Genomic DNA, 15,778 nt, shown 5'->3' with positions numbered 1-15,778 from the left:
AGAGGCAGGGCCCCTCTAGCCCTGGTTATCATTCTTTCCCTGGGCATACATGCTCGAGGTACCTTCAAGGGGATCCGACATATCATCCTCCCTTTTGTAATAACTGGCAGCTCGGTCACGGGAGGCTGAGGCTACTTCCACCTTAGCGGAACCCCCTCGGTTAGTGCCTCCCTCCTGGAGTTCACGCACCCGCGCTGCCAGGACAGAGGTGGGTTTCCCATCCCACCTTCTCATGTCTTCCCCATGCTCACACAGGAAAAACCACAGCTCAGCTTGTGGGGTGTACCCTCTCTCTCTAGCAGGGGGACGATGGGCTCTGACTTGGGGGCCTGTGACTCGCACTGGTGCCACACTGACCTTCCTCATCTCCTCCCTCATCTCCTTCATCTCCTCTTTGATGTCCTGGACCACAGCAGAAACATGAGCTTTCAGTGTACCATTGACCATACTGTCATAATTCCTGAGCTTGTTGGCAACAGAGCCCACTGTTTCTCGGGTATTGTCAGCATCAATCGTTGCAATGAAGGTGGTGTATTGCGATGGCCCTAGCCTTGCCAGGTTCCACATCATCTGTCCTGTGCACCTGACCTTATCGGGGTCATTACCGTGCTGTCTATCCCTGCCAAAGGGTACCTCTAATACAGCCACCTCTCTTAGCTGTTGGATCCCTTCCTCAAGTGTCTTCCACTGCATTCTATGATGGTATTCCTGCATTCTTTCTTTGTGAATGAACCTTTCTCTCACACTCGTTAAGAGCCGCTCCCAGAGAGAAAGGGGCCCTGGCTCCCTCACAAATATCTGGTTCACACCTGGGTCCTGGGTCAACGATCCCAGATACCTCGCCTCACCACTATCCAGTTGCACACCTGTGCCCATAAGGTCCCAAACCCGAAGCAGCCAGGTGGTATAAGGCTCACGCCCCCTTTGCACAATGTCGTCTCGCATACCACGGAGACTGTCGTACGACAGGGACTCAATGATGATTTCTGGCTCTGGCTCTCCTGCTGGTTGTGAGGGCCCTGGTTCCCCATCATAATTAACTGGTCATACTGATTTGGTCTTACACTTCCTCCTTTGCACAGGGGTGACTGCTGCTGGCTGTGATTGTCCTTGTGGTTCAGCTGAAACCTGGACGGTTGTAACATCCGTGGGTTCCACTGCTGCACCATCGGACTCACCCTCTTTGGGGCAGGGAGAGGGTTTTTCACTAGCTGAGGAGGTGTATTCCCTTAGCAATTGGCATATCTCCTGGCGCACCTGGCCCATCTCCTGGCACATCCCCTGGCGCACCTGGCCCATCTCCTGGCATATCTCCTGCCTATCTTTCGCCAGTACCCCCACCCAGTTCGGGTAGTCCATTTCTGAGGTGGGCTGTTGGGCGTTATCAGGCTGTGGGGCAGGGTCTCTAGTGTCTGGGGCTGTGTCAGGTTTTGGGGCAGGATCAGGCTCTGGGGTAGGATCTCTAGTCTCTGGGGCTGGTGTCTGGGTAGTTATCCAAGCCAATCTCAACTTATCCTTGAGTGCTAAATAGAGTAGGCCTACCAGCAGCAGATGGTTAGTACTCAGAGGGAATCTAAACCCTCGAAAATTGGTGGGGCGGGCCCAAAGAACTGGTTGAGGGGTTGGGGGAAAACTTCCCCTGGTGTCATTTCCTCACAGAAGGTACCATTTTTAACATAACCCCAAAAACATGCACTCAGTGTGTGATAGCCATTTATCCACATGCCCACATTCCGGAGGAAGTTAAAAACCCATGAATTCCTCACCTCGACCCATAGCGCAAACTGGATAACGGCAATGGTAGCCTTAGTCAGAGGACCCATATTCAAGTAGGGAGCTGCAAAGGGGAAGAATATAGCCACGGCCACATGCCACCCGAACCAGGGTAAACTAGACCACATAGTGCTGCCTAACAAGGTTCCTATATCCAGCACACAAAATTAAGTTATTCAGGAACTGTTATTCCTTTTTCACCTCTCTCTCTTAATGCCCTCAGGCCCCACATTGGGCGCCAAGATCAAGACTCAGGGAATTACAAGCCAATCAGTGTCATCTCAGTGCCAGCAAGATCATGGAGCAGATCCCTCTGGAAACCATGCTAGGTCACATGGAGGACAGGGAGGTGATTAGTGACAGCGAACATGGGTTGGCCAAGGGCAAATTGTGCCTGACAAATTTGGAGGCCTTCTATGACAGGGTTATAGCATTGGTGGATGAGGGAGGAATGACTGACATAATCTACCTGGATTTGTGCAAAGCATTGGACAGTGTCCTACCCAACATCCTTGTCTCTGAACTGGAGAGACATGGATTTGATGGACAAATCACCCGCTGGGTAAGGAACTGGCTGGATGGTTGCACTCAAAGAGTTGTGGTCAATTGCTCAATGTGCAAGTAGAGACCAGTGATGACGACACCAATCGGTGGTTTGAGACACAAAACATGCTGGAGGGCAGGGATGCCATCCTCAGCAACCTGGACAGGGTTAAGAGGTGTGCCTCTCTGGAACCTCTGGAAGTTCAACAAGACAAGTGTGAGGTCCTGCACCTGGATCAGGGAAATCTCAAGCACAAGTACTGTCTGGCCAGAGGTGGACTGAGAGCAGCCCTGAAGAGAATGATTTGAGGGTGTTAGTGGAGAAGAAGCTACATTGTTCTTTGTATAATGACAGTCATAGTACTTTTCAAATCTTATTTTAAACAAAGAATCATGGTACAGATTAAACATTTCCTGAAGAGAAAAAAAAAATCTGTGTTAAAGATGTCTCAAATTAAAAGGCAGCAATACAGTACAAACCCATTTACAGTTTACAGTACAAACCCATAAGCAGGAACAATCATGGAGATGGTAATTTAAACTGCTAAAAACTTGCTTTCTGTTGAGGAACTTCCAAGGAACAAATCTTGCATCAGGACAAAAGTCAGCATATGTTGGACTAAGTCAGTACTGATACTCGCATTTTTTCTTTTGCTTTACTTTTTGCAATGTCCTTAACATTGAGTGCTTTTCATTACTTCAAGGAATTGTAGATAAGGGAAGAAAGAATTATAATATGACTGCTTTTGAAGAGTAAATTGTTATATTCATTCTATTAAGAGTTTACATGGGCTCAGTGATCAGCTGAACAAATTTGGAAAAAAAGTACACTAAAGAACACTAAATACTGAAATACTGCAGCTTGGTATCAGTACATCTTTTCGTCCTAGTCTTGTGTTTCTCTTTAGGTAGCTGTTGCTGGCCAGTATCAGAAATAGGTTATTGTTACAGATAACACTGTAATCTGACCTAATCTCTGTGTTCTGTGGTACAGAAGGCACATCAGCTGGAATAGATTTTCATCTGTGGGTCATAGTAGGGAACTGAAGTGAATCTTAAAGAATACAACAAAATTTTCTTATTTTGATAGTTCATGATTTTAAAAGAGCACAGAAGGATAATGCCACCACCACCCATGAACCTTGCAGTATTAGAACTGCAATATATATTTTGGCTAAATCACAGCTGGAGTAAACACATACATAGAAAACTTAAAATACCAGTGTTAAAAAGAGTACATATACCATGTCACTTTAATTTAAAGAGCATAGGGCAATCCTTTTAAAGTCTTGTGCTTTATCTAACAAAACTGACATTCCAAAAAGCTACATAGCAACTCACATAGTCAGCTCATCAGGCAAAGACTTATGCATCTCTGAGCTTTATGCAAATGGCTGTAATAATAGCGAGATGCGGTTTCACAATCCTTTCCTCTCTTCCGAGAAATCTCCTTCCTTCTGCTGATATACATGAAGAAAACAGCTGGGTTTTCAGCTATATATTTTGAAGTGACAGATTTATTCGAAAGCTACAAGACGGGCTAGCTTTGCTTGATTTGATATCAAAGCACTGGTCACCTTTGATATCCAAGTTTTAGTTTCTATTGAATCTCTCGTTCAAGATTCCTATTTTGCTAGTGAAGCAACAAATAATATTTTTCAGGAAGCAGCTCAAGACCTGGCTAACTGGTCAAGCAAATAAACCAGGCTTGTATCCCTACCAGAGTGATTACACATAGCCCATGCTAAGGCAAAGTCTGTGCTGAGTTTCTGAGTAAGAAAGCATTATCCATAGAGTGGCTTAACAAACCATTCCAGACGTGGTGCTTTCCGAGGTGGAGTGGGCGTGCCTTGACACTACTGCATGATTCACTGGGACATCTCTCCAGTCTTCCTGCTCCAATGCATAGTTTTCAAGTTGAACTAAAATTGGGGTTAGATCTGGAAAATGAAGAAATATGGATAGAAATACATTGTTTGGGATGTTTGGGATGCTTCTGTATTTCCTCAGACTTCGCTTCCTATAGCACTACAGACAACTATAAAACTCCGATCTCACACTGAAGAAACAATTCTGTCAAAGTTATCATTTTGAGTGAGCTGACTGTAATGTCTTATTTTGTGTGAAATATCATCCTGATACTACCTGCCAGAGAAAACGGATAAATTTTTAGGAACGCTTAGTACTTGAACAAAGTCTGAAAGAATATTTGAATGCAATCTGCAATTTTTTTTCAGAAAGCTTCAGAATTGCTTTAAAAAGAAATTATGTAGGTACAAATTCATAACAGGATTTAATTTCCTACTATCATGGTTTTAATGTATTTTTCTAATATTTCTATTTCCCTTATGTGGTTTCAAGATAAAACCCATAGCAAAATTTTAGTTTCCTTCATGCTACTGTCATGTTTGTAAAGAAGCAGTATATACGTCTAAAGGAGTAAAGCAAAATATATTTTAATGGCAATCAGTTAAAGTCAGTATTGGATTTATATCACAAACCCTTGCAGCAAACAGTCTTGCCATTTGAAGCAAGCTTCATCTCACTTAATTTCGGGATCTCTCATTCTGAAACCAGGGACTTAAATCATTACTCCAAATACATATGGCATGAATTTGTGAGGGCCTTTTCCTTTATAAGGGAGTATTTATGATAACTCAGATTATATCAGAGAAGTAATTTCATGTTTACTACAGGAGAGGAGAGCTTGCATGGATCAGTGATCTTTGGTGCAAAGTAAATTTACTTTTAGGTTCAGAAGAAGTTATAAAAATTCAGAAGGCAGTATATTTGTGATACAATTAAGATGAAATTAATTACCATCTTGGATTTTTTTTCTTTCTTTCGTTGTTTTTTTTAAATGTTGATTCAAATATATATCCTCAATGTGGCAACACTGAGGTGAGTTCTGGAAGATGAAGAAATGTGGGCATCTGTTTATAAATAAAGATACAAGTTTGTAACTATGTTGATATCATTCCCAGAGAGACACAGAACTGAAAGATGGGGAAAAGTTGGCTCCAGTTACCTCTTCACTCCCCAAGACTAACATTACCAAAAGTTAAAGCAGTAATAAAGTTCTCAGACACAGACACAGACAGACACGCCCCGGTAACAGCTGTGTATAGTGGCATGTGTTGCTCATCCTAAAACTCGGCACTCGAAAGCAAGTCCACGCTCTGCTGCGGAAACACAGAAACATTTTTCTCCTATTCGAGCAAGGCTTTTGTGAAGGAAGACCCTCTCTCCTGGGAAAATGTCCTCCGGGGAGTGCCTGTGAGGCGGGGCAGAGCCGGGTCAGCCCGGCGGGGGATGCTCGGCGCGGCCCGGGGGGGGTCAGGGCCGGGGGCGGGCGGGCAGGTGGCGGCGGGCGGGGCGAGCGCGGCACCGCCCCCGGGCCCTATTGGCGGGGGAGGTGGGGGCCGCGCCGCACCGCCCCCCGCACACAAGTGCGAGCGCCCGGCGGCGGAGGAGCTGAGGGGCGGCGGCGGAGGAGCTGAGGGGCGGCGGCGGAGGAGCTGTGGGGCGGCGGCGGAGGAGCTGTGGGGCTGCGGCGGGGCCATGCAGAGCTGCGGGCGCTGGTGGGGGCGGCTGGCGGCCCGCGGGGCGCCGCACCTGCGGGTGGCGGCGGCGCAGCGGCGCTGGGGCGGGGGGGAGGCGGCGCGGTGCATCGAGCAGCTCCTGCCGCGGCACGATGACTTCTCCCACCGGCACATCGGGCCGCGGGAGCAGGAGAAGCGGGAGATGCTGCGGACCGTCGGGGTGCAGGTAGGCGCCGTGCGGGGCGGGGGCGGCGCGGCCGAACCCTCCCGGCGCGGGCTGTGCCGGCCCACGGGCGCTAACCACGGCGTGCGGGCGCTTCTTGCAGAGCGTCGAGGAGCTGATGGACAAAACCATCCCGGCCAGCATCCGCCTCCGGAGGCCGCTGAGGATGGATGACCACGTCTGTAAGTGAGCGCATGGCCCCTTCCGGCCGCCAGCGCCTGAGGGGGGTGGAGGGAGACTTGGGGTGCGCACCCCCTGCCCCTGATGTCCCCGCTGACACGTGTAGCGATCTGATCTTACCACTCAAGTATTAAGTGCAGGGTAAGACTTAAATAAGCGTAACAGCACCATCACCGACACTTCATTCTTCTCCGACCAACTCGGTAGAGTAGTTTGGCTGCTGTGTTTATTGCTCTCCTCTTGGAAATCGGTAGGAAAATATGTATAGCAGGCAGGGGCTGCTCGAAAACCCGGTTTGGAGCTCAAGTGCTCCATTGACTTCACTTCGTCCCGAGAGCCTGATATGGAGGGAAAAGTATGGCTAAAAATCGTCCCCTTAGTGTGGATCGTAGCTTCAAATAGTCTTTTGTTGGTTCTTATGTATCTGCAGGATTTCTTTGTTATTCCTTCCCCCGTTCCTTCCCCCCCATTCCCCCAGAATAACCTGCATATTTTAATAACAAGGAAAACCTGTGTCTGTGTATTATGGATACGCAGATTTTTATGGCCAGATTTTTAAATCTGTCTGATTGAGGGTTAAGCTGCAAGAATACAAAACATCTTAGTCAGCTATCATGGCATTACAGGAATTCAGCAAATTGCTGTAGAAAACCTGATGTGATTTCATGAGGTTTTAGATATTAATGTTTTCAAGAGTTTGCAAGCACAGTACAAAAGTTCTTCCAGCATAACTGCATTTTTGAGCGATATCTGTGAACATCATGCTGGAAGTCCTGTAACTGAAAGAAACACTTTAAAATCCCCAATGCTAAACAATTACACTAAAACTAACAAAGCTCAATGGCCATTCAGATGTGGGAGCCAGTTACGTCAGTTTTAAATTCATTTTTGTGTCAAGATCCTTTGCCTGGTTTGAGAAAACCTGATTCCTCTTGCTGGCATTTTCTCATTGCTCATCTGTGTGCTGTAATTTGAGTGTAAACTTCAGGCCTGCAGCTCCGGTGAGGTTCCTGGCCAGTTCAATCTGGTTATTCTGAGATGACATCACGCGTGAGAGGCAGCACCACAATGAACAGCCGGGAAAACTAGACCCTGAAAAGATAAATTCTAGCCATGAGGGATACAACAGGGACTGATAGTATCTACTTCTAAAATGTTTTATTAGTACAGTGGTATTACAGTTTTTGGTAACTTTCTACCTTATTAAAATGGGGAGAGGCTGGGTAGAGAAGTGGAATTTAACAACCTTCTTCTGTCTATATAACTGCTGAAAGTATTGTTTGGCATAATTTCCTATGGTTAATGTGTTTTAATCAAGGTACTCCCTCACTGACAAGTGATTTTCACTGACCTCAAAGAAAAGAACTTTCTAGGATATTATATTTTTAGGTCAGTAGAAGGGGTTGAATGCACTTAGTCACTAATAATTATGTCTTAGGAGCCTTTCTATTTTTTTAATTACTATTTTTTTATTAATTAATAAGATACTCTTATGAAATTTTACTTCACCGAAACACACATGAAAATGATCCAGGATAGTGGGCATTAAAATACATATGTGTTATTGAAAACTAAACTGGTGATGTCAACCTAAGTCACAATCTTGATGCAGTGCCCAAATGCTGATTTTCGTAGTAATTTTGAGTGGATGTCTCCTACATAGCAGTACATTAATTGATGTCCTGTTGTAGACAAGTTCTCACTGTACAGCAGGACCTCATTAGCTAACAGTGTATTTCGTTCATTGGCATTTTGCTCCACTTGCTATGCTGTTCTTGTTCCCTTAGAGTAAACTTTGAAAGAATGTGACTGTGATGCAGTGTCTCACATTGCACAGCATGCAACAGTGAGTTTTCAAAAGAGATGCTTGCACGAGGTACAGAAAACCTTTTTCTGTACGCTACTGTGTTTTTCTTCTGCAGCCAGCGTGCTGAACTGTATTTTGTAATTTAGTGTGTAGTTGTTTGTCACTAGTTTTCCCCTGCATTGGTAGCAGAAAAATCCACAGCTTTTAAAATAAAAGCTAAAAGCCTCAGCTTAAAATTGTGCAATGTCGCATTGAACATCCTGTGCCCAGGACACTGTAATCTGAGTGATGCTTGCTTCCTCTTTAATGTACCGTTAGAGAGAACACTTCCAGTCACCAGGGTGTTATTTCTTTTGTGAGTATGGGGCGTTATTTCTCTATCATATATCTTTTACTAAAGGGAAATAGCAAAATTGGGAAGTGTTGTGAAAACTATTCTATTTTAATTTAAACATTTGTTTTTATTTAAATGAATGCTCCCACTGTCCCTTTAACTCACACATGGAATGAGAGAACAGGACAAGGCAATGCAAAAACGTGTCATTCAATGAACTTCAGCATTTATGGAATTTATAATACAACAATTTCCTCTTGTCTTTATAACTCAAAAATGTAATCATAGTGACTCCGCAGATTGGAGTGCAGCTGAACAAATAAGCTGTGGTGGAGCTACTCCTTCATAGTAGCAAACAGCTGAGCTTATGTTGAAGCCTCATTGAAGTCAGTCCTTACAGACAAAACTAGACATGCAGTTCAAGAAAACCACACACTCACCATAAAAAGCATGTGTGGGTATCATAGGTCTCTGCAATTACGTTTGGGTGTTTTGGAAAACTGTCATAGCTGTAGACCTCATCTCAGGTGTGTACATTTGATGCATATGTGTATCTTCAAGTTTTGATTGGGTGTTTGTCACTAGGAAAAATTGCATTACGGATCATTCCATGGATAATCTAACAAATTATCTAAAAGAACAGAAATGAATCAAATGTGTGTATGCAATAGCAGTAAAAAAAAAAAGTCTCCTGTGGATGCAGCTTGTGTTAAAGAGATGGTTTATATGGCATTGCATATTCCATTGATGATAAATAAACCCTCTGATTACAGTAGAAGTACATTCTTTTTGTACCTTTGTTGTCTTTCCTAGACATTTTAGCACAGACCTACTCTTCTGTGGAAGAATCAAGTTTCATTACTTCCCTGAAGGACATTACATATCTATAGAGAGAAAGTCTTTAATGTTACTTCACCGGATATTTCCTGAGGGATGGAAGGCTCTGCAGAGGGATCTGGACAGGCTGGATCATGGGCCAAGGCCAGTGGTGTGAGGTTCAACAAGGCCCAGTGCCGGGTCCTGCCCTTGGGTCACAACAACCCCAGGCAGCGCCACAGGCTGGGGCAGAGTGGCTGCAAAGCTGCCCACAGGAAAAGGACCTGGGGGTGCTGGTGACAGCAGCTGAACATGAGCCAGGGTGTGCCCAGGTGGCCAAGAAGGCCAATGGCATCCTGGCCTGTAGCAGCAACAGTGTGGCCAGCAGGACCAGGACAGGGATTGTCCCCCTGCCCTCAGCACTGGCAAGGCCACACTTGAATCGTGTGTTGTTTTGGTACCCTCACTCTAAGAAAGACACTGAGGTGCTGGAGGGTGTCCAGAGAAAGGCTACAAAGCTGATGAAGGGTCTGGAACACCAGTCCTATGAGGAGTAGCTGATGGAGTTGAGGCTGTCTAGGCTGGAGAAAAGGAGGCTCAGGTGTGACCTTATCACTCTCTACAGCTGCCTGAAAGGAAGGTGTAGCCAGGTGGGGGTTGGCCTCTTCTCCCAGACAACCAGGGACAGGACAGGAGGAAATGGTCTCATGCTGTGCCAGGGGAGGTTCAGCTTGGACATCAGTAAGAATTTCTTCACTGAAAGGGTGGTCAGGCATTGGAATGGACTGTGCAGGGAGAAATACCATTCCTGAAAGTGTTTGAGAAACAGCTGGACATGACACTTAGTGCCATGGTTTACTTGACAAGGTGGTAATCAGTCAGAGGTTGGAACTGATGATCTTGGAGGTCTTTTTCGATCTAAATGATTCTGTGATCTGTTCTTTTTAAGTCTGAATGAAGTAGCCATTCTGATAAATGCCAAGTTTTGCTGGTACAAGTGCATCTATACTCCAAATGCTTTTTCAATAATTATTAGTGTTATTTGTATTGGCAGATTTTTTTCTTGTATTGCTATGGTCAGTGATGGAGGAGAAAAGGTATGTAGCTTGTGCTAAGAGGTTTCTGAAATGAAATCCTTTCTTTGATATGAAACATGACAGAACTAGCTATTTCCATTTTCTGACCAAAAAAAAGCCATTTTAAAAGTGTCTCTTGACATGAGCCTGCTGACTGTGTTGTAAAATCACCTGAACATGCCACTGAATGCCAGTAGGGGTGAAACAGCAAAATGTCTGATTTCAGCTAACAGTAGTTTTCAGTCCTGTACCTCAACTGATTCTGGAAAAGGGTTTTTTTTTTTACAGTCATATTTTTCTTTAGATACAGTTAAGGAAAAATGCCATTTTGGCATGTGACTTCTGTTCAGTCAATATTTACAACAAGGCTAGACATCTGTTTGATTCTTAATTGGGATAAGCTGTTATTACAGAGCTTTTTTCCCAGGGTTACAGTAAGTAAACTTGAACAATCAGCTTTTCTTTAGGTATTGAAGGTGCTTTAGAACATATGTAGTGATTGACCCGTTTGAAGTAAAATAACATACTGTCTCATATAAGAGTAATCCTCTTTATTTTATCCTTACAAACCTGCTGTCTGTGTCAGTCGTAGTTATCCCTGCAATGCTGCCCTGGTATGTCTGTCTTTATATGTAATGTGTAGGTCTTGTGCATATGTTTGTATTTCTGCTTTTTAGTTCAGGATTTGAATGTTTTAAAAGTTTGAATTAAAAACTTTTACGAACTCCACCACAATTTTTCCCCCAAACATTCCCACGTACATTCTCAAATTTTAGAATTTATACATATTAGTTCCTAAAATCAAGAATGCAATTGGGTCTAAATATTATAGAAGCAATACTGTTCAGAAGCAGTTACGTTGTAATAAAGACTATTGTGTCTCCAAATTTAGCAGCTCTTTATGCTGTGAATCTTCTTTAATTGGATTTTATATTTAAAATGCCAGTTACAAATTAATTCTGGATGAGTTTATAGTCATCTCCTGATGTCAGTCATATTTTTAGAGGTGATTTAGTAATTTCAGATTCTCTGCTGCTGGAGTTCACGCAGCATGATTCAGATGCCTGTGGCAGGGGTAATAGTTACCCTCCAGAGTGTTGCCACATGTAGTGCACAATCTGCATTACCACTCAGGGCGCTTTGCTCCTCATGCACCTTCAGGCTGCTGCTCTTTTTTCCACAGGCAGCAGCCCTTGTGGGTAGAACAGGGAAAGGCATCTTGTTGTCACTCAGCCTGCCCATGCTTTCGGCTCCTGGCAGCATCCTCAGGTTGCGTGTGGCGCCCAGGCTGGCTGGGTGAGCATAGGTGGCCTGAGCGAAAGGAGGGGGAAGGGGCAGGGCAACAGATGCTCTTTGCTTTCTGCCTGTATCTTGAAGTTATGGACACCTGGAACATGCACATTCCTTGTGCTGTCCTACAGCATTATTACTATGTGTCTAACAGTGCTTCAGAACTAGTTTGCTTCAATATAATCTGGTTTTTGGGGTTTTTTTTAAGAGATCGCATGAATTATTAAAGTGAGAGAAGTAAATTAATCCCCCTTTTGTCAGCTCTTCTAAGGATCTTGCTTCCTTGATCTCAGAGGCTAGATTTTCTTTTTAAGATCTGATATAAAGTAAATAAAAATGCATCAGACAAATAGTAACCTTCTTTTTATATTGCATGGTTCAAGTTGTGTAACTTGAACTTCTCCTTTTGTATTTTCTCCCCTCTCTTTCTCTAGCAGGTATCTCACAAGTTCAAGGGAACCCTACTGTGCTAACCACAAAAACACTAGCAAAAATAAGTGTATCATTTTATGATCTGAATTGGGTCCCTCTTACTATTTTTGTGATATATTCTGCCTTTGCTACTTGTGGATGTAGCAATCTGGAAGTGTCCTTGCATAACTGCTCAGACCCTCAGTAAATTTTCTCCAGTTATAAGGTAGGAGTACAGCAAAAGCAGTGGACCTTATTCTGAGTACTGTCTTTGATCATCATTTCTAATGAGTTGATAAGGGGAATAAAGATCAACTGCAGTGATTAGCTGGCAATTTTTTTTTTCTGAACAAGGTTCTTAAAGAATTTTTATTGTACACCCAATAAAATGAGTTCATGATAAAGGCATTTCAATCACTTTGTCGTAGAACACTGGAAACAAACAGCTGAATGTGAGGGTGGCCAGAGTCCAACCATTACTTAAATACAGTAAATTTTTCTTTCTATTTCCCCATTTTGCATATTGCTTCTTAATCTCATTACTGGGAGAGCAAAATTAGTAACACAACCAAGAAATATCTCAAACTGTGATTTTTGAACTATGTAATTAAAATTTTTAGAACTCCTGTATGTTTTAATTTTAAAGAAATGAATAATTATTTAGAATAATACATTTCTGCTACATATGCTCCAAGTTATATACTTTATACAGCAGAAAAAGTCTGTTATTTTCTGAGTTTGGTGGCAGTCTTGTGGATGAAAATGGAAACTTAGCAACTTTTTTATGAATTTGAAAATTGATTTTTAAGCATATGTAATATCACTCTTGTGGTTCACATTCATCTGCCTTTGTATTAGCATTAGTTATTTACAAAATGATCAATAAAGAGGTAGACCCCTTTCATAAATAACATTATGGGAATACACTGTTGAAACCTAGGCTTGGTGGAGTGGGAAATAAGGCTATTGACAGAGACACAGAGTCCTGTTCAGGCTGGTGGAGACCTGGGTTGGTCTCCAGCCCCTGCCCAAAGCTCTGCTGTGGGGTCAGAGCAGGTTGCTCAGGGCTTCACCCAGTCAGAGCATTAAACCTCAAAAGTTGCAGACCCTGCTCCACTGCTGCCCTGTCCTCATGGGCCCAGCTCTCCTTCTCTCAAGCCTGAGCCTCTTGCCCTCCTGCTACTCATGCACTGCTGTTAAGAGCCTGGCTGCATCTCCTCTGTCCCTGCCTGTTGTTGCTGGGGGTACTGGTAAGAATGGTATGTTTCACTGCCTTGCTCTCTGGTCTTTGGACTGCAGCATCTGTGTTAATTTCTCTCACCATTACCTACATCAGTCTTATTTGAATTCAGAACGCTATCAGTGTAAACCAAACACTGAATTAATGAAATCTACACGGATTTATGTTTGGTCATAGGTAAGCCAGCCTAATAGATAGATCAGGAGCTACTGACTTCCCTTTTTCAGGGGTGCAGTTACTTATGAGCTATCTTCCTAAAGACATACTGTGATGAAGTACTTCAAGGCAGTAGAAGACAAAGGGTCTTTATCCCAGGTGTCTTTAAAGAGGCATGTCAAATGTGGGAGATGTACATTTGAGCTGTACTACTGCCATTGCCCTCATAGTGACCAAAGGAGTAGGGTCAGTAAGGTGAAGCTGGAGTGGAAGGAGTATGCCCCTCCAGCATTTTGTCATCCTGGTTAAAATCAGCTGTGTAACTGTCTTCACAGTTACCTCATTAAAATGTGGTAACTTAAAATATATTCAGTCTTAAAACCTATCAGTGTAGGTATTCTAGATGGAGTATGGTTCTGCTCTTAAGCATAATCACTTTCTAAGCTGCTTGCAGTCTCACTAGGCTTTTGGCTTTGTGCCTTCAATTGGTTTGGAAGCAGGTTTATTTCAGAGATCCCCAGCACAAGCTAAGTGCCTGCATGTAGTTGTTAGCTACACTTGCTGAGAAATAACTCTAGAAGAAAAGCTCAGCGGGGCGAACAAAGGAAATGTTATCTGTCACGTTGTACAGTATTTGTGGTATGTGTTTACTGCAGAAAGTGCACTCAGTGCATTTTTGTGTGTGACATTGAGCTAGTGAGCAAGTTAAATGATAGCCAACTTCTGCCTTCAACTGCAGCTTGGAATTAAGCAAGGAAATTCATTACCATTTCCAAGAAATCACTGATGTTTGATTATGCAAGAGTACAAGCCTCTGTCTGAAATTGCAACCAAACTGTGTTTCATCAATCTTTTGGTTTGCAAGTGGTAGAGGAAGGTCTCTCTAATGTTAAAGCTCACTTAAACAAGCAAGTGCATCTGTCTTATTAGAAACTCTGTGGGAAGAGTACTGGGGAGTGGAGTTTTTCACTACACTTTTTTGCCCTGGACATTGCTGTGTTCAAGCCTTAGTAAGCATATAACAAGTCTCCAGAAAAAAAAAGAAATATTGCAGTGTCCTAAAACTAAGAAATCAGTCTTCATATGTTAGATCTAATGGTAACCCTGAGTAAAGGCAGAGAAGAAAGGAACTTTGAAATGAGAACTGAACATCAGTAAAAAAAAAAACCAAACCAACTCTGTGAAAGGTGTAATGTGACTGTGTAAGAAATTAATTGAAATGCTGGAGATTTCTGAAAAAAATTAATCTTTGTGCATGGAATGCAACAGTAGCAACTTGAGTAAAAGGAAAAAAACAAGCTTTGAAATCAGAGCTGAAGTTCTAATATCCTTGTTTGTGATTGCGCTAGGGATTAATTCAAAACCTAGATAATTATTTGCCACCACATTCCAGAGAATTAACTGTTCTGACTTGATCTCTCTTGCTGGAGTAACTTACAGAGAGAAAATAGATTTTGAGACATCTAGGACCCAAGCTATTCTACTTCTGTGATTTGTAGCCTTATATTACAAAGTGTGGTCTTCAAGTTGCAGCACAGAGTGAACTTAGTATAACTGTCCTGTTACAGCAAACTCTGAGGTAAGATTTGGAGGAAGAATTAAAAAACATCTAGTTCCCTCACCTTAGGAGGATTGGTGTCCAGTTCTACCCAGGTCTGTTAGGTTGGGCAGACCTATCTCTGCACAATCTTAAGACAGCGTACTGACCATCTTGCTGCATCCTCGACTAATAATGTCTTTCTTAAATACTGCCCTCAGGCAGATGTTTGTAGCATTATTTGTTGACTGCTAGGAATGGGTTGACTCAGTGTGATTTTTGCACAGCTTTCAGGACATTGAGAAGTATGTAGAAGCAAAACAAACAGTAAACTATGGTTGGGGGAGAGAGGGAGTGCAAATGCTTTCATTCTGTATGCTTCAAAATAATTATTTTGTAATCTCTTCAAACTAGATTGGCAGACTTATTTAAAAGTTAATCACATTTGGAATTTCTTCATCTAGAAATACTCTTATTAACACCTTTTTTTTTTTTTTTTTTAATAAACTCGTGAAGCATGCTAAAATTGAATTAAAAGAACTGTTCTGTTTTATCAGCAGTTTAGGGAAAATGTGAGAAAATACAGTTCTATAATACTAAGAAATTACTCCTGGGTGCTTGCTGTAAAACCAGTTTGTGAAAATATGACTCTGTTAGAAACACTAAATGACAGCTGTGGATGGCAATGGCTTCAACCAGTGTAGATTCTGCAAGATTCAGCTAATAAAAAGTGCCTCCTGAGGTATGTTTTAATGGCATGTGCAGGATGGGTTGAATGTACATTGTGTTAGCACAAGAAGGGCACCTTCTGCCTACAGCTGGTTCTTTCACTATTCTTTCCACATGCTTT

At 42.9% G+C, this 15,778-nt stretch overlaps 1 protein-coding gene across 1 annotated transcript in view; it reads left to right on the top strand.

Annotated features, from left to right (window-relative positions):
- The first annotated feature begins 5,877 nt into the window (after window positions 1-5,877).
- The window catches only part of GLDC (glycine decarboxylase), a 38,225-nt gene continuing 28,324 nt past the window's right edge, over window positions 5,878-15,778 (top strand). Inside the window, exons 1-2 of the mRNA XM_069001131.1 lie at window positions 5,878-6,084; window positions 6,185-6,263. Of these exons, the coding sequence (XP_068857232.1) occupies window positions 5,878-6,084; window positions 6,185-6,263 (286 nt within the window). The remainder of the gene's footprint in view (window positions 6,085-6,184; window positions 6,264-15,778) is intronic.

The sequence above is a fragment of the Aphelocoma coerulescens genome (assembly GCF_041296385.1).
Source record: "Aphelocoma coerulescens isolate FSJ_1873_10779 chromosome Z unlocalized genomic scaffold, UR_Acoe_1.0 ChrZ, whole genome shotgun sequence".
Lineage (NCBI taxonomy): Eukaryota > Metazoa > Chordata > Aves > Passeriformes > Corvidae > Aphelocoma > Aphelocoma coerulescens.
This window is presented reverse-complemented; position numbering and strand designations above follow the sequence as displayed.